The sequence below is a fragment of the Salvelinus namaycush genome, chromosome 14, assembly GCF_016432855.1.
Source record: "Salvelinus namaycush isolate Seneca chromosome 14, SaNama_1.0, whole genome shotgun sequence".
Lineage (NCBI taxonomy): Eukaryota > Metazoa > Chordata > Actinopteri > Salmoniformes > Salmonidae > Salvelinus > Salvelinus namaycush.
Window position 1 is genome coordinate 30,921,575 of NC_052320.1, and position 19,788 is coordinate 30,941,362.

General features: G+C 41.9%; 1 protein-coding gene across 2 annotated transcripts; it reads left to right on the plus strand.

The window, feature by feature from the left end:
• Positions 1-6,471: 6,471 nt before the first annotated feature.
• On the plus strand, positions 6,472-18,947 carry LOC120059378. Of its 2 annotated transcripts, XM_039008383.1 has the most exons (5): positions 6,472-6,982; positions 14,348-16,178; positions 16,785-17,048; positions 17,247-17,375; positions 17,412-18,947. In XM_039008383.1, exons 1-5 carry the CDS (start codon positions 6,915-6,917, stop codon positions 18,762-18,764), a joined length of 3,645 nt encoding a protein of 1,214 aa, XP_038864311.1. In that variant the 5' UTR covers positions 6,472-6,914; the 3' UTR covers positions 18,765-18,947. The 2 variants fall into 2 exon arrangements, with proteins under 2 accessions (XP_038864311.1, XP_038864310.1); XM_039008382.1 differs by having other exon boundaries at positions 17,247-18,947.
• Positions 18,948-19,788: the final 841 nt, after the last annotated feature.

Below are 19,788 nucleotides of genomic sequence, written 5' to 3' on the forward strand. Positions count from 1 at the left end.
TTTGGCCAAAAGAATAATGAAATTAATTACATAAAAATGTTTCAGTGTCACAAACGCCAGGAGTGGTGGGTGTGTCACGTTCTGACCATTGTTCTTTTGTGTTTTCGTTGTTTTAGTGTTGGTCAGGACGTGAGCTGAGTGGGCATTCTATGTTGTCTGTTTCTATGTGGGGTTTCTTGTTTGGCCTGATATGGTTCTCAATCAGAGACAGGTGTTTTGCGTTGTCTCTGATTGGGAACCATATTTAGGTAGCCTGTTTTGTGTTGGGGTTTGTGGGTGGTTGTCTTCTGTCTTTGTGTCTATGCACCAGATAGGACTGTTTCGGTTTTGCCACATTTGTTATTTTGTATTTTGTAGTGTTCACGGTTTTGTCGTTATTAAACATGATGAACGTCTTGGTCCGATCCCTGCTACACCTCCTCTTCAGACGAAGAGGAGGAAATCTGCCGTTACAGAACCACCCACCAACCAAGGACCAAGCAGCGTGGTAAAGGACAGCAGCAGCAGCGGCAAAAGACACAGGATTCATGGACTTGGGAAGAGATTCTGGACGGCAAAGGACCCTGGACTCAGCCAGGGGAATATCGCCGTCCCAGGGCAGAGTTGGAGGCAGCGAACAGGCGAAAATCGACAGAAAATAGTCCAACCCAACACAGGGCACAAACGGACAGGAACACAAACACGCACAACCTGACGAACAGAAAAACAATCCCGCACAAAAATAGACATGAAATAGACATGAAAAATAGACATGAATCAAGAAACAAAATAAGAGACAGGTGCAACCAATAAGACCAAACAAACAGAAAAAGAAAAGGGGATCGGTGGCGGCTAGTAGACCGGCGACGATGACCGCCGAGCGCCGCCCGAACAGGCAGGGGAGCCAACTTCGGTGGGAGTCGTGACATTCAACTTATTTCTATCGTAGGTAAAGAATCCAAGCAGTACATCTCTCCACAATATTGTAAGATCTTCATAAATGTGTTCAATTATAAATCTACTGATGTCTTGCCACAGTTTTCTTACATGAATACAATGCCAAAGAAGATGCAACACTGTTTCCGGGTGGTCATTACAAAAGGAGCAATTTGAGTTGGTGTTTTCCTTAAACTTCTTCATATAGTGGTTGGCAGGATAATATTTATGAATAATTTTAAAGGAAACTTCCTTAATTTTGTTAACAAATAGGTATGTGTGTGGCAACATCCAACCTTTTTTCCAACAAATATTATCAATAAATCCATTCCAATAAGGCATGCCATAAGGTAAAGATACAACATCCTGCTGAAACAAGGTTTGTAATCGCTCTGTTGTTGAATGGACCAAAAGAGAAACAAATCTTTCCTACTGATGAGTCAACAGGGTCAACGGAAGGTAGGCTCTGAGGGTGAAGTCTTGACACGTTCCTGAATAATAAAGCAACACCTGAGGGAATGGCATCTGGAACAATTGCAAAATCTTTCGGTGTTACAGGGACCTCCTCCCTCCTCCCTCCCTCGCCTCTTGCCCTACAAGTGTTTACTCGTCAGACGTAATGATACGTCATCAGACGTGTCCACTTAATTTGAGGGCTGAGGGGATAGGGTGTGTCTTTTAAGTTGGACTGCAGTCATTGTTCTCTGTGGTTTCTTGGTAGCTGTCATCTGCTTTAGAGAGCTGATAACGCCCAACTAGGAGAGGTAGGCTACTGTAGTTGAAGCAGCGAATTCAGTGTGTGAATAATGCAAAAAATATGTGCTTTTAATACAATAGGTAGGCTAACGCATACAAAGCAGAAAGAGGACCGTTTCCAAATAGTCTGTGGGACAACAAAAATATTTTCAACCCAAAGTCATCTGTCTGACCACCCGCTCCCGCATCATGAAAAATGATCTCTGTCGGGACCTGCAGGTCCCGCAGGCATCCCACGGGAATGCAGCCCTCTAGTGCAGTCAGTACACAACACTATACTATACTATCATCGTGTTTTAGAAGGATCAGATGGTGACAGGGGTCCCAGCAGGGTCAGACAGCCAGGGAAGACCAGTCTATGGAGCTCAGGTGAATTTTGCAGTATATTAGCAATATCAGTGAATGATGCAATGTTCCATCTTGAATAGATGGATACTGTAACGGCTTTCTTCCTGGGATGAAGGAGAGGACCAAAATGCAGCGCGGTTATTGTTCAACATGTTTAATAAGACGATAAACGATGAACATTAACAAATACCAAAATAACAAACGTGAAAGCCGAGACAGTCCTATCTGGTGCAGAACACAAACACAGAGACAGGAAACAACCACCCACAATCCCCAACACAAAACAAGCCACCTATATATGATTCTCAATCAGGGACAACGATTGACAGCTGTCTCTGATTGAGAACCATATTAGGCTGGACACAGAAACAGACAAACTAGACACACAACATAGAATGCCCACCCCAACTCATGCCCTGACCATACTAAACAAATACAAAAACAAGGGAAAACAGGTCAGGAACGTGACAGATACACCTACAGTAGCTACAGGACAGCAGCTTAAAGCTACAGTCTGGGATCTGGGAATAACGGTAATTTCAATTATTGAACCATTAATTCTATCCTTGGATAATATAATGTATATCTGTACACCAAGGTAATTATTTGTCATGCCTCATTTTAGGAGGATCAGATGGTGACAGGGGTCTCAGCAGGGTCAGGCAGTCAGGGAAGACCAGTCTATGATGGAGGTGAAGTGAATTTTTGCAGATACAACAATTTATTATCTCTGCACGGAAAATACTGGACAAGCCAGATGCTATTTTAAGGCAGTCTGACAAACCTCCAAAGTTAACTTCCAAACTGTATCAAGGGTTGAAAGAGGCTTTCCCCGAAGACACAAAACATGTCAAACAAAAATGTGAGGAAGACTTGGTAGAAGCTCTTGATGATGATGAGTGGAAACAGATCAAATCAAATCACATTTATTTATATAGCCCTTCTTACATCAGCTGATATCTCAAAGTGCTGTACAGAAACCCAGCCTAAAACCCCAAACAGCAAGCAATGCAGGTATAGAAGCACGGTGGCTAGGAAAAACTCCCTAGAAAGGCCAAAACCTAGGAAGAAACCGAGAGAGGAACCAGGCTATGAGGGGTGGCCAGTCCTCTTCTGGCTGTACCGGGTGGAGATTATAACAGAACATGGCCAAGATGTTCAAATGTTCATAAATGACCAGCATGGTCAAATAATAATAATCACAGTAGTTGTCGAGGGTGCAACAGGTCAGCACCTCAGGAGTAAATGTCAGTTGGCTTTTCATAGCCGATCATTAAGAGTATCTCTACCGCTCCTGCTGTCTCTAGAGAGTTGAAAACAGCAGGTCTGGGAAAGGTAGCACGTCCGGTGAACAGGTCAGGGTTCCATAGCCACAGGCAGAACAGTTGAAACTGGAGCAGCAGCACGGCCAGGTGGACTGGGGACAGCAAGGAGTCATCATGCCAGGTAGTCCTGAGACATGGTCCTAGGGCTCAGGTCCTCCGAGAGAGAGAAAGAGATAAAGAGAGAATTAGAGAGAGCATACTTAAATTCACACAGGACACCGGATAAGACAGGAGAAGTACTCCAGATATAACAGACTGACCCTAGCCCCCCGACACATAAACTACTGCAGCATAAATACTGGAGGCTGAGACAGGAGGGGTCAGGAGACACTGTGGCCCCATCCGATGATACCCCCACACAGGGCCAAACAGGAAGGATATAACCCCACCCACTTTGCCAAAGCACAGCCCCCACACCACTATGAAATGTTTGAATGCCCAGTTATGTTCATATCAATATCATCTCAGACAGAAATTACTGGAGTTATAAACAATCTATAGAATGTACTATATGCCAGTGAAACTGGTCTGCCGTCCTGTGGGTTATCACTCTAGCCTTGGCCTAATACACCCGAAACCAATAATGAATTTTCACTAAGAAAGCTGAGTGGGGTGTGTTGGGTTGGGGCACTGCAGGGTGGTGAATCCCTAGGGACAGGATGGTGCGACCCAGCTATATTGTGTGCAAGTAAAAAGAGCTCTACAATACTATTAGTCCTATGAGATTAATTATATGGAGGATTTGCTGTTTCTGTGTGTTAATATATATTTGAGGTGTATGTTTAGTAAAAAAAAAATTATAGCCTTTAATAATTAGGGATAGACCCCTTTTTTCAATTTTCGCCTAAAATGACATCTAACTGCCTGTAGCTCAGGCCCTGAAGCAAGGATATGCATATTCTTGGTACCATTTGAAAGGAAACACTTTGAAGTTTGTGGAAATGTGAATTCAATGTAGGACAATATAACACAATAGAACTGGTAGAAGAAAATACAATGAAAAAAACAACCGTTTTTTTCTACCACCATCTTTGAAATGCAACAGAAAGGTTCCAAATCTAGCCATCACTCTTGCTGTAATTCCGATGGTGTCCACAAGAGGGCAGCAGTGTAGGTGCAAAGTTTCAGACTGATAACTTGAAGTATGAGCAAGCTACATGACATTTAGTGTGAAGTCACCCAGATACATTTGGGAAAATCGTGAAGGAGAAGCATATCGTCAAATCTGTATACTTGGACTTTGATTTAGCTTTTCCAGTATTAGTAGCCATATTGTAAGTTCAACATTTGCAAAACACCCAGTTTTCATAACTTCAAAACTCTCCACGTTCTTGCAATTTTTGTTCAGAAGGAAAAGGCGTGCTGTTGCACAAGGTTAGCAGCAAAATTGTGCGACAGATACGGGGTTCCGCATACATCCGTAAAGCCCAGCTCATTGGCTATCTAGTTAGCTTTGTTTGACCCTGATTGGTGCTTATTTTACAAAGTTACAGTCAATCAAGTGAAGAATGCCCGTGTCATCGGCACGCCATGAAGGCATCGCTCTCTGCCTACATTTGGTGTCCTTTAGGATATACTACACTCCTAATAATATAGTGAAGTCTGGTTACGTTCTAGGATCTCTGAGGAATAAATACACATGTAATTTGACTGGTTGAAACAACGTTTAGAGTTAGATTTTCACAGATTCATTTCTTTGCAAATTGAACGAGTGGAAATACAAAATCGATCGTGCATGCTATATGGACCTTTTTAGGATATGAAAAATGATTTTATCTTAACAAAACGACACTTCATGTTATCTCTGGGACTCTTGGGATAATAAATCAGAGCAAGATTTCAGAATGTAAGTACACATTTCACCTTCAGAGGGGAATTTATCAAACCTATCGCGGTGAAAAAGGTGTTTTGTTGTTAGGAGCTCTCCTCAAATAATAGCATGGCATTTTTTCTCAGTAATAGCTACTGTAAATTGGACAGTGCAGTTATATTAACAATAATTTAGGCTTTCAGCCAATATAAGACACTTATATGTCCCAACATTTGTTGTTTCTCTAAAATCTGTGATCGTGACACACGACGCTGCAACTGCCCCATTGACGGGACGCCTATCCCTAAGTTAGCATATTTAATATTGATCTCTTACCCAGTTTGATGACTGTGGACATTTTTGCTTACTTTTTGTTCTAAATAGAGTTGGCATATTAGATTGTGTAAAAATGCAGGAAATTAGCTTTAGATATCCCGAAAACTTCTGGGGGAGGACCCTGACCTGATTATGCCCCCCCACTTCGAAAATCAAGGTGGCGCCCCTGACTTCATCTAAACTGGAGTACCGAAAGTGCCTTCTAAGCACAGTGGAAAGCATGCTTCCAGACCGGAAACCTGTCCCCATGACTAGGACACAAGGCTAAAACGTTTTGGCTCATTTCAACAAAATGTGTGGTTTATAAAATGGCTAGTGTTTCAATATATTTGAGGAATATTGTTCTGCTGCATGTCACATAAATTGAATAAAAATAGGCCACCTCTTTAAAATTGAGGAATTTGCCCTGGAAAATTCAAAGATCCCACATAATTAATGCCCCCGAAATACAGAAAATGTGTTGATCGATTCACCCTATCAGACATCCTATAGCCTAATAAAATAACTATATATGTCGCTAACACACTGCTAGTGCTACCTTGTAGGCTATTTGCTTCCTGCAAACAATGAAAACCCAGCCCTGCAAGCTTATAGGGGAGGGGGAGGGGTACAATTAAATAACTGAACATAACATGAGCAGTTGCTTGTTCAAACGGCCCGAAGATGTCTCCAAATCACACCGGAAATTGTATATTGTCCCCGGAAGTTATGTTATATTATTGTAGCCGTCTCAAGTGGGGATTCAAGATCGTCGATGTTTTATGAACGTTGTTTTGGTCTGTTCTGTTCGCCCTCTGGGTTGAATGGAGATGAGAGAAATATACTGATGTATTGATTTCTACAGTTTGATACAAATACTGGTCTCAATTGAGTCTCGCAAATAGCCTTTTATACGCGGAATTCTGATGATGTTGATGAATTTGAATTATTCAATTTCTTGAACGTGCACCCTGGTAACGTTTCACGGAAGTGTAACGCAAAAAAAAGGATATCTACGGAAATTGATTGACGATAGCTATATGTTATTTAGTCAGCTGGATAACGTTAGTTTTGGAAAGTGACATTATTTTCCAGGAGAAAGTACATCACTGGTAGGCACCAATGTAAGTTAGATGAGTTAGCTATTTAGACAGTCCTTTATACAAAAGCAACGTAACGAGCGTTACCCTGGCCTGAGCTGTTCAATCACTGAGACCGACAGCTCTAGGCTAGCTAGCTAACGTTAGATGGCGCAGCCGTCAACAAACGACGTTACCAGACATTAGATAGCCTACGACGTTACCAGATTTTTCTGTTAGGCATGTATGTAACTTGATATAAACTACAAGAAGGGGTTCCCGCTGCTTTTAGGCGCTTCACACTGCCGACTTTGTCTGGTTCGATAGACAAGTTAGCTAGCTACCTAGCTAGCTTCCTTGGATAGCATGAGTAACTTGAATATCTCATACAGTAATCAAGGCAAAACGATGGCATCTCAAGGCGCGTGTCGCAGGTAAGATTAAACAGTTAATCTGTGTATCAAAACATGTCATTTGAGGATTGGGGTCTCAATCTTTTTTGAAATGGGTCAATTGAATTTAAGAAAGGATTACATTGGAATTTAAGGAAGTAGCCTAGCCCTGCCTAAACTATTCAAATGCAATACATTTAATTTAAGGGACAATCTGACAGCTACATCCATTTTTGGATTTATAAATGAATATGTACCCAATGATTCTCGAATATAACTTGTATAATTTAAATACCTCATGAGTTTAGTTCAACTATCTCATCAGAACTCAAAATATAACCTTGTTTTACTCAAGTAAATGTAACAAACACGAATAAAGCCTCAAAACATGGTTAAAACTAGAATGTTAATATCATGGTCAGTCTTTGTATCTATAACTCTATGAATTTGAGAGTGGTTTGTTATTGTTTCAAATGCTGATTGCTGCTTTAAAATTTAGACAGATTTAAAACAATGAGATTAGGCCTAGCTTGATCCACCCCTTTTTTCTATCTGCCTGTAGCTCAGGTCCTGAACCAAGGATATGCATATTCTTGGTACCATTTGAAAGGAAACACTTTGAAGTTTGGAAATGTAAAAGGAATGTAGGAGAATAACACAATAGATCTGGTAAAAGATAATACAAGGAAAAAAACTGCTCTTTTGTATTTTTTTTTGTACCATCTTTGAAATGCAAGAGAAAGGCCATAATGTATTATTCCAGCCCAGGTGCAATATACATTTTGGCCACTAGATGGCACCAATGTATGTGCCGTTTTAGACTGATCCAATGAACCATTGCATTTATGTTCAAACTGTATCAAGACTGCCCAAATATGCCTAATTTGTTTAACTTTTTATGTTCAAAATTGTGCACTCTCCTCAAACAATAGCATGGTATTCTTTCACTGTAGAATTTAAGCTTTCTGCCAATATCAGATATGTCTATGTCCTGGAAAATGTTCTTGTTACTTACAACCTCATGCTAATCGCATTAGCCTACGTTAGCTCAACCGTCCCGTGCAGGGGCCACCAATCCCGAAGAAGTTTTAAAGACCCAGTCCTGTGCAATCAAAATAAACAAATGTACAGTCTGGAATTTGGGAAGCTGTTTGATGTTAATTTAAGTTCTTGATATTAAGCCATTGATTCTGAAAGACTAACCTCTATCCCTCTTTTTTTTTATCATAACCCAAAATATACAATGTTTTATTACTCCATTGTTTACAAACAGCAAGAATGGAAACAATATACAGTTTCAACATATGGTTAAAATGTGGCCTATCTCTTGGATGTAATGGACTGTCAGTCCTTGGCATTTAGAACACTTTCAGCTTTATTCCACACGGCCCAGTTTATATTTGGCTTTACTGGACAACTTAATTATTTTAATTGAAATAATACATAGGCAATTTATTATTTTTTGGCTACCAATATGTTTTCTACAGGATTAGGGCAACATACTGTAATCAATGTCCCACAAGGGTTTGCCTACATCAGGAGTTTGAACTACACTGAAAGTAGACTGAACTGAAGTTACTTCCCAACAATGAAAGGAAATATTAGGCTATACAAGGCTATCCATCATATTGCACACATGTATTGAACTATAACAGAGACTATAACAATGGACTACTGCTCTATAACAATATTGCTCTTCTACTACTGATTGAAGCAATGAGTTTATAAAATCAATCATCATGCTACAAATTCAAGTTGTTAATATAGCTACAAGTAGCAACGAAGGTTCCTAGACACAACTGTTTTATTTTATTTGAATACCACACACACACTTGATTCAGGGAACATTTTACTGGCAGTGTTCAAATTTTAGCACAATAGCAAAGATGTTTGCAACAGCGCCACCATGTGAATTTATTCTATCATTAATACTAGCTACAATCCTTCCTTAGTGCACGCATAACAATTCAAATTAATCTGTTCAGTAAATTTACTGGTAAAGGTTTTATAGCGCCATCAACTGGTTTGGAGTAGCTATGTTTGACGTTGCCACTATTCCTTCACAAACGTGGTCGGGAATAATAGCAGGGCATAAAATGAACACCTGCCAAATGCGGGTAGACTTAGATATTGGTGGATAAGATTGTCTATTTCACCAGCCACGTTGGCGGGTGGTCAATTTTCAGGGCTTTACAGTGTGAGCATTAAATTTGCAAATAAATAGTCAAAAGTCAAGTATGAGTACGTGTGAGTTAGGGTTAGAAAAATGCTGCAGTAGCTGTTTTCAAGGTATTTCTGCTATTTTGTTTCATAGCTGCTAATCGCACAAAGAAATAGGAAACCTATATCCCACCTCGCAAAGTAACACTGCCTGGCAAGGGATAACTTTTTGACAATCTGGGCTTGACATATTGAGGGGGGGTTTTTCAACAAAACATTGTACAAGTGGCAGCAACATTTTGAATTGTGAGTACAACGAACATTTGAATATTAAAACGATATACAACGGCTGTGGACAATAGAACATGGAAATTGAAAAAATAGTTTTATCGTCAATCGTTGAGGCGAACCATGGCTGGGATGGCACTAAAACGGAAACGCTCAGTGCTGCAATGATTCCGTTCCAGTTTAGTTGAGGAGTGAGTCTCAACTAAACTGTGGTGGTAGGGAACGGATTTTAGATTAGCTCTTGCGAAAGATCTTTCCCTGCGTTTGTGGAGTGATGGAAGGTCCAGATTGGTGCGTGCATCTGAGTAGGAGGTGTAGTCTGTGCCCATGATGATGCATACTGCTCTTCTCTGGACCCTCTCAATGGTGTCAGACTCTTGGTTAGCCCTGCATGCCACACTGGGGCAGCATGTCCCACTGCTTGTCGGACGTAGGTGGTGAATACCATTACCAAGTCCTTCTTAGGGATGTGGAAGTGTTTCAGGCGTCGGAAGAGGAACAGACGTCGGCTGGCCTTTTCACAGATGTGCTCTACCTGTGTTGTCCATCTTAGATTGCCTTGAATGAAGATTCCTAGGATCTTGATAACCTCTACCTTCTGGAGTTCTGTGTTGTTGATTGACAGGTGGTATTGTGGGTGGTGACTTAGTGAAGTGCGCATGGAGCATGTGTCTCCCCACTGACCACTTCTCCAGGTCAGCCAGGTCTTCTTGGATGGTGGAAGTGGATGTTGGTGTTCTTGTTTCTAATAAATTAAGGTAATCCACAAATTTCCATTGCTTGACTGCTGATTGCCCGGCTGCACTGATGTATGCAATAACATTCAGCGGACCAAGCAGAGTTCCTTGAGGTAGGCCACGAGATTACTGACACTCAGACAGCATACAATAATACCTCACCACCTGGTGTCTATTAGAGAGGAAGTTGCATATCCATCTGGCGAGCGATTGTCGAAGCCCGAGCTCTAACATCCTGGTGATGGCGAGGTTGTGGCAGACACGGCTAAAGGCTTTGCCAAAGTCAGTGGTCACCAGGGAGCAGGTGGAACTAAGCTTATCCTGGGACTTGAAGAGCTTGTTGGTTAGACCCACCAGACAGTGTGCTGTTGATCAGCCTTGTAGACATCTGTACTGCTGGGTGTCTATCTGGGGTAGGATGTTGGTCAGAGCCCATTCTGTGATAAAGCTCTCAGCTACTTTGCGTAGTGAGATAGTGAGCCGTATTTCACTGATGGAGGGTCGTTTGGTTTTAGGAATGGGGACCACTATAGCTTCTTTCCATTAGTCAGGTATGATGCCTTCTTGTAGAGAGAGGTTAAGAATGTCAGCCAGTGTTCTGCTCAGTTCATATGCAAACTCCTTTTATTAGTCTGCCTGGGATTTCATCTGGGTCCGCTGCCTTTATAGGTTTTCACCTTCTGTAGCTTTCTGTAGACTTCCCAGGTTTGGACTGTTGGAGCAGGGCGTGCTGGTAAAATGGAGGGCAGCAGTGCTGGGTTGATAGGTGGTAGGGACTGTTACTTTTGATCAGGGGTTGGAACCAGAATTATTTTCCAATAATTTTGTCCTGAACAGAACCCCTTTTTTTTCGTTTCGTTCCACTGTTCTGACCAGCAAGAGTTTTTAACCAGTTTGAACCCCAAAAAAAATACCGGTTTATATTGTTCCTTTTTTAACCTGTGAAATCAACCGTTTTTTACATTTAGCTCATTAAATTACTTCACCAATCAGTGCGGATAGAGCAGGCAAGCTAGTTGTTTACATGCAAGAGGGACAGACAAATGTAGCCTGTGGCGCAAGATGCGACTGACATTTTGCAGGTGGGGAGAGCAAGAAAGGGTTGAGGAGTAGGCTTGACATGCTGGGCTAGCTAGCTAACAAGCTTGTATGCAGAGCGGCACCAGAATTAAAAACATGTCTTACCTTTTTTGTAGTTAATAAATCCAATGTGAAACGTAATAACTAGGCCTATAGAATCCTTAACTAGCATTGAGGGTCACTTAGCCGAAACACATGTAGCCTGAAGTTTGTCAGCATGCAGGTAGATATACGTTTCTGAGTGACCGAGTAAGGGCTTTGCATAGGTTGCTTTGTTGCATTTTGTTGTGGGACTAGAAAAAAATGCCTGGACTGTAAAATAATATTATTAACTGGTTCCCATGCTTTTAAAATACATTTTGTCCCGAAACAGTATGGAGCACTTTCATTCCAGGTTCCATTCCTTGAAAAAAAACGTTTTTTTCTGGTTTTTGGTTCTGTTCCCTGAACCGGTTACTATCCCTGCTTTTGATAGTGCTTTATTAATTTAATTTGCTGTACCATGTCTATTGTCAGGTTGCCTCAGTTTGGGAGAGGTTAAGTCTTTGATGTTCTTATGCCACTGGGCAGGATCTTGCTGTTGCAGTTAACATTTTCCCTCGCACCTTATTCCTTAATTCCTTCCATAGGGTTGTGGTTTGGTTATGGAATGCTCTCTGGCGGTCTCTGACCATTGCCTTTATCTCTGGGGTTATCCATGGCTTATCACGGAAATATAGCCAAACAGATTTTGTTGGGAAGCATACATGGCAGCGGACTTCTCTTTTGGCATCTGACTTCGAGGTGGTGGGACTTAGTGGTGGGAGGTGATCCACTGCCCAAATGAACACGTGCTTGAGTTTCGCAGTGGCCTGAATACCTTTCTGACAGTATGATTTTTGGACCTCTTCAGTTTAAGTTATTGTAACAACACTGTGGTCACTTGTGGGTCAGAAATAGCAGGTTCAGAGTAGACGGATGATAGGTGGATGATCATCAGTTCAAGAATATTTTGCCCCCTTATGGTTTTATGGATCTGCTCAAGATTGTGGCTTCTACACAGCTTGTCCATGCTCACTTGATTGAAGTCACCACCAATGATAACTTCAATAGCAGGGTGTTTTACCCGCAGGGAGTCAACAGGCTACCAGCTGGGCAATGAGTTGTTCAGCATAGGGCGAGTCAGGTGGAGAGTACACTGCACATACTGCAACACGCGTGAAGACCTGGGCAGTCTGTATGGTCTTGTATGAATTAGGCTTTAGCGATATACCGTATACCGGGGTATTCTTAAATATAGACTGTATGATTGTCAATACCGTCCCTGGGCCCCCTAAAGCTCTAAGCCCCCCGTGTCGCAGGGGCTTTTGTGTTGCATGCAACCTCACTGCTTATAACTTAAGTTAACCATCTAAGATGTGCCAAATAAATTATATCTGACTCAGGGCTCCAGTATTTGAGATGGCAGTCTATTCTTGCAATTAGTTTGTTCGCTTGCGCTTGTTAGCATTTAGCTAGCGACTGCTATGGGAATTTGATAGTAATTTGTTGGGACCCTAACGCTCCAAAAATAATACATATTTATTTATCATTTTTACGTTTGAAAAGAAATAGCGCTGGTATGGTACAGGAACGTTATGAACATCTGGATACTGCCCACCCACAGTATGAATCCTTATGCACTAACTCAGGTGGCACTGAAGATGCAGGGATGCTGTTGTTTACATAATGGCCACTCCCCCTCATTCCTTTCCTCAGGAGCGCGGGAGAAAGTTGTAAAGCCCTAAATGTCAAACATTTCAGTGGGTGAGTTGCCACTAAACCACGTCTCAGAAATAATTTCAATGTCAGATTTTGATTCACTCATTCTCCTCTCAAAATTTCCCAACTTGTTTAAGTTGCGTTTGATAAAAGCACTGAGTGTTGGCAGTATTTACTTTCCTTGGGCATGTGCTTTTGCAAAACTTGTTGAATGGTCCAAAGGTTTGATTTACTGGTATTTAGGATCAGATCAGAGGAGGGTCTATATCCAACAGTTTGAATATAGCCGGAGTTATGACCTGCTCTCTTCCCTCTCTGGCGAAGTATTGAGGAAATCCTTGAAGTCCAAAGTAATGGGTGTCTGCTTTTGAAAACTTCTTAAGAATGTCAATGAGTAGCTCTGGGATGCTGAGCAGGTTTATAAAGTCTGATTAATCATCCAGTTTAGCATTTTGGGATAGAATTTCTATATATTTACCATCTATACTTGATAAGCTACCATAAAATAAAAGTTGACGTAAAATGTGTACATAGAAACCAATTCTACCTATTCATTATAGATTAAATTAGCAGGAGTAAACAGTCAACGCTGCCATACGAAGCCATGGCAACCACAGAACCATATGTACATTCCATATGGCAACCATGGAACCATATGGATATTGGCCCCATGCAAGGAGAATCCCACAAAAACAAAAAGGCTAACCGCTTGCCTGGCTACCCATCCACATCGCCCCGGCCAACTGACGTTTCTTCTCCACAATTATTCTGGATTTTCCTCCCTCCCCTTACGATTTATAGAATGAGAACACATTCTAATTGGTCCCAGAAACCGATGGGTTGGGCCATGATGATTCTTTGATACTCTGGTTAGATTTATTAGAGACGATCCAATCGCTAATGAACACCCCTCACACAAATGACTTCAAAGATGGAAGTTTCAGACTAAATGTATGTAAGAATCTATAGAGCAGCAGCATTAAATTCAGGATGTGTCATCAGGCAAGCTTCCAGCCACCACTATAAATAATAATAATACGCTTTTCAAAGATCCAAAGATGCTTTAGAGGGTATTAAAGAAACACAAACAAAAACCTATACAAAAACGTCAGACAAAGGAAAAATATAACGAATAAGTAGGAAGTGAGATTCAATAAAAGGAAAGTGTGATCTGTCAGTGCATGATTAAGCGAGCAGCTGTTCTATACAAGCAAATCTAACTGCATTGATTTAATCTCAATTAAGAGGTGGCCTGTATTGTTTGTGTATTGTATCGAACACAAAGGCCTATTTATTAAAAAAAATGTATAGGGACAGATGATCAAAACGCTCAAGAAATTGATTTTAATTGCCTGAACTGTCTTGCTGTGAAATGCTTATGTATTACATTTTTCCTTTTCAGTGGGACAGGTGTCTTTTACCAAGCGATGCCAGCTGTGGGAACTGATGGGAGAAATGTTATGAAACTGATCCCTGTTCAAAAAGTAAACGGACAGTTTGTTCGATCACCAACAAGCACTATGAAGGACATCGCTGAACCTCAACGAGATCTTACCTTGGACGTGCCATCAATTTCAAAGATTAACATGTGTACTTTGGGACCCACAGCTAAAGGACAATCGGTGAATAAAAGGCAATTTTACATGAGTACCTCTCAAAATCCAACCAATCTGACAGGAATATATAAATCGGTGAGCATCCAGACTCCTATAGTAACAACAAAAGTGCGTCAGCCCCAAAGTGCGTTATCCTTGACATCACCTGAGCTAACACTTTTGAATAAGGATCAGCTGCCAGTCACTGTGAAATCTCCAGTGCTTCCAAATGGACAATACCTTCAAATTCCTCCTAATGCTCAAGTGAAAACCCTTCCAGCATCCGCACTCCCCCCAGCCATAAAGAGACAGATATTTACTTCATCAACGAGCTGTGCCTCAAATTCGAATTTGCCAATGGTTCTGTATGTGTCCCCTGTCCAAACCATGAAACCGGGTGGTACTCCATTATGTCCAACATCTCAGAAGGCACCCCTCTCCCTCAGCCGACTTCCAAGGTCATCTGGCCAGACACATTCTACATGCTCTTCATCAGGCTCAACACCATGTTCTACTACTGCTAAGGATATTAAAAGACCGGTCACTCCTCTTAAGTGGGTGATTGAGGAGACAGATGGCTCACCTGCTCCATGCCTTGTTCCTGTGAATTCCTCTTCTATGACCTCAGATATTTTGAAAACTCTGGCAGAGATGGAAAAAGCCACCAAACCCTGTGAAAACACAGCAAAAAAGTGTTCACCTTCCCAAGAGAGTCAGACAAAAATTGGCCAAGAGAAGGACAATGCCTTAGTGATGTACAATGGGAAGGTGTATTTTGTGGCCAAGAAAACTCCTGAGCTTTGTAACCGACCATCAAAGCCCTTGGAGGCCAGTAGGAACATGGGTGACTCCACCACACAGGCAGCAGAAAGTGTTAGATTCAATCAGAGAATCAGCTTACCGCCCTCCCTACCCTTAAGCTCCTCACTTGGATCACAATTGTCAAATAAAACCAGACCAGATCCTAAACACATTGTTATACCAGATGACATCATTGACCTCTGTGACGATGATCCCCAAGATGACCTTACATACCAGGCAATATCAACAAGGGACGTAACAAGGCAACCTTTAAGACAGTCTGAAGTCGATGAGGACGAAGACTCCAATGTAATATTTGTCTCATACCTTCCACCCAAAACAGTGTCTAAAGTAGCTGAAGAAGACAAAGAAATGGCTCATATGCTGAATGACTTGGAAGCTGAACAAGAAGTGTTATGCAGTCAAGATCATTTGAATGGCCAGATAGTGGATAGTCAGAACAAAGTATCTGGCCTGTCAATAGAAAAGTGTCAGAGCGTTGCCACTGCCCAAGACATGGCAGGCTGTCAAGGTAGTGCAACAGGCCAAGAGTTGAACTCCCGCCAGCATAACATCACTGGTCAGTATAGGAAAATTCTTCAAAGATTTCATGGCCGTGCAACTGGAATCCGAATAGAGAACATTCAGGGTAATGCCACTAGCAAGGAAATGGGAAGCAGTCATCCCAGTGCCTCAACCCAAGAAATGGGGAATGTCCAGGATGATGCCACTGACCAGGGAATCGGAAACAGCCAGCACCATCCTGCCACGCAAGAAATGGACAACATAACTGGAAGTACCTCTCTCCAAACAGAAATGGAGACTCACAAGGAAAAGGTAAGACAACCCACTACTCAGATTACTACATGATCGGTAGGATAGCTACACTGAACAAAAATATAAACGCAACATGTAAAGTGTTGGTCCCATGTTTCCCAGAAATGTTCCATGTGCACAAATTTGTTTACATCCCTGTTAGTGAACATTTCTCATTTGCCAAAATGATCCATCCACCTCACAGGTGTGGAATATCAAGAAGCTGATTAAACACCATGATCATTATACAGGTGCACCTTGTGCTGGGGACAATAAAAGGCCACTCTAAAATATGCAGTTTTGTCACACAACACAATGCCATAGCTGTCTCAAGTTTTTAGGGAGTTTTATGGAGCAAGGAGTATTTCTGTTTGCAATAAAGCCCTTTTGTGGGCAAAAACGCATTCTGATTTGCTGGGCCTGGCTCCCAAGTGGATGAACCTCTGCCCAGTCATGTGAAATCCATAGATTAGGGCCTAATACATTTATTTCAATAGACTGATTTCCTTATATAAACTGTAATTCAGTACTATCTTTGAAATTGTTGCACATTGCGTTTATATTTTTGTTCAGTATAATAAAGTAAACTCACAAAGGCTTTTAATCTTGATCATTCCCCAATTTTAGAGCTCATCCGATCCCATCCCTGAGCAGCGGACTTCTGTGTTGGACATGGAATCCTTGGAAAGTTGTGATCGCCTGCTGAAACAGATGTTTGGGATCACATCTGATGTGAAAATATGTTTGGAGAGGGTTGACGCTAAACCCAAGGCTATCCCTAAGGTGTTTCCTCGGATTGGGACCACAAACAAACGTACCATAGAGGCTATTCGCAAATTGTTACAGGGATCAAACATTTTGATAAAAAAGAGGGAACACAAGGAAACAGAGGTAACTGATGATTTTCTACTTTTCTAAAGCGTACTAATGCATGAGGTACTGTTGGTCTACCTTAGCCTATTAGATTGTCATGGTTGAATTTCGAGACAAAATGTATATTGTTGTACCATTAATTTGAACAGCATTTTCAAGATGTATTACTTACTGTATTTCCCCACTCTAAAAATGAAGCACCTTGTTGTTTCACAGGTCTCTGCAACTAGGAAGGATGGTAGTTGCCCAATAGATGCTAAAAGACTGAAAATAGAAAAAGTAAAAAATCCATCTGAAAGTTCAGAAAACACAGAGACCCTCACCAGCCCAACTCCTCAGCTGGAAATGCAGCCCCTCACCAGCCCAACTCCTCAGCTGGAAATGCAGCCCCTCACCAGCCCAACTCCTCAGCTGGAAATGCAGCCCCTCACCAGCCCAACTCCTCAGCTGGAAATGCAGCCCCTCACCAGCCCAACTCCTCAGCTGGAAATGCAGCCCCTCACCAGCCCAACTCCTCAGCTGGAAATGCAGCCCCTCACCAGCCCAACTCCTCAGCTGGAAATGCAGCCCCTCACCAGCCCAAGTCCTCAGTTGGAAATGCAGCCCCTCACCAGTCCAATTCTTCAGCTGGAAATGCAGCCCCTCACCAGTCCAAGTCCTCAGTTGAAAATGCAGCCCCTCACCAGTCCAAGTCCTCAGTTGAAAATGCAGCCCCTCACCAGCCCAACTCCTCAGCTGGAAATGCAGCCCCTCACCAGCCCAACTCCTCAGCTGGAAATGCAGCCCCTCACCAGCCCAACTCCTCAGCTGGAAATGCAGCCCCTCACCAGCCCAACTCCTCAGCTGGAAATGCAGCCCCTCACCAGCCCAACTCCTCAGCTGGAAATGCAGCCCCTCACCAGCCCAACTCATCAGCTGGAAATGCAGCCCCTCACCAGCCTAACTCCTCAGCTGGAAATGCAGCCCCTCACCAGCCCAACTCCTCAGTTGAAAATGCAGCCCCTCACCAGCCCAACTCCTCAGCTGGAAATGCAGCCCCTCACCAATCCAAGTCCTCAGCTAGACATCTTATCTGATGCTGAACATATATTTGGCTATGAGGAACCGACTGTCAATGATCTAATTTCCACCGCAGTTGAAACGGGGTTCCCTTCCCAACCTCTGCCAGAAATCAATCCAGTACATATTTCAAAAAGAAGCTCAAACTCACCCGTTCCATTTGTCCACCCACAAACAAACGCTGAAGCTATGAATTGCGCTCCTGGGCCCCTCTGTGGCACAGCAAGCAACATAAAGCCGAACTCTAGAAGAAGAAGGGGAAAAGGGAAAAGATGCACAGCATGTCCATGTGGGGTGACTGGAACACTAGTACAAGAGAAAGCAATGAGCTCATCATCCACTTCACAAAAGGAGCCTAGTTCATCTAAACCACCAAACACCAGGTACTCAGGGTGCAGTACCAGTGCAATTGCAAAATCAGCTAAACGAAAGGGTAGAAAGTCCACAAAGGCTCAAATGGATGATAAAGAGCTAACATCTGTGGAGATCCAATGTCCTTCAACTGTGAGTGAGCAGGGAAGTAGTACAGCTGGAGAGATCCCAACCAGTTATCTCTGCTCTACAGCACTCATGGACCCTGAAGAAATCAAGCGTCATGAGAGAATCAAACGACTGAAAGAACTCTTGAAGGAGAAGGAGGCTGCTCTTGCAATGATTAGAAAGAACATGGGCTGAGTTGGACTGAATTGCTTTCCAAATTCCAATGTATTGCATTGCATAACTTCAGCTTGTAGAACTCTTATTTTAATTGTCATATTTACAGTTCATTCGGAAAGTATTCAGACCCGTTTACTTTTTCCACATTTTGTTACGTTACAGCCTTATTCTAAAGTTGATTTAAATAAATATAAATCCTCATCAATCTACACACAGTACCCAATAATGACAAAGCGAAAACAGGTTTTTAGAAATGTTTGCAAATGTAGAAAAATGAAAAGTATTCAGACTCTTTGCTATGAGACTCGAAATTGAGTTCAGATACATCCTGTTTCCATTGATCATCCTTTAGATATTTCTACAACTTGATTGGAGTCCACCTGTGGTAAATTCAATTGATTGGACATGATTTGGAAAGGCACACACCTGTCTATAAGGTCCCACAGTTGTGAGTGCATGTCAGATCTGGGGAAGGGTACCAAAAATGTCGGCAGCATTGAAGGTCCCCAAGAACATAGTGGCCTCCATCATTCTTAAATGGAAGGAGTTTGGAACCACCAAGATTCTTCCTAGAGCTGGCCAAACTGGGTAGAAGGGAGGTTTACATTAATGTTACTACAAATGCATTATTTAGTTGAATATATCCAACGATTTTGTGCAATAGGACTTGTATAATGACAACTTAGTATACAATTTGTATTTGGCTTTTTGTGATGACTGCATTTGTAAGCACTTTGTACGCTATCAAAATAATTAAGTCAAGTACTAGTAACGGTACGCGTTAACACGTTAACTTTGGCAGCCCTAGTCTGAATGCTTATGTAAATGTAATTGTTTTTTTAGGTATAATACATTTGCTAACATTTCTAAGTCTGTTTTTGCTTTGTCATTATGAGGTATTGTGTGTAGATTGATGAGGGTAACAAATATATTTAATACATTTTAGAATAAGGCTGTAACGTATCAAAATGTGGAAAAAGTCAAGGTGTCTGTATAGTTTCCAAATGCAATGAATGTAATGTTTTATTACCTGCAGGAAATG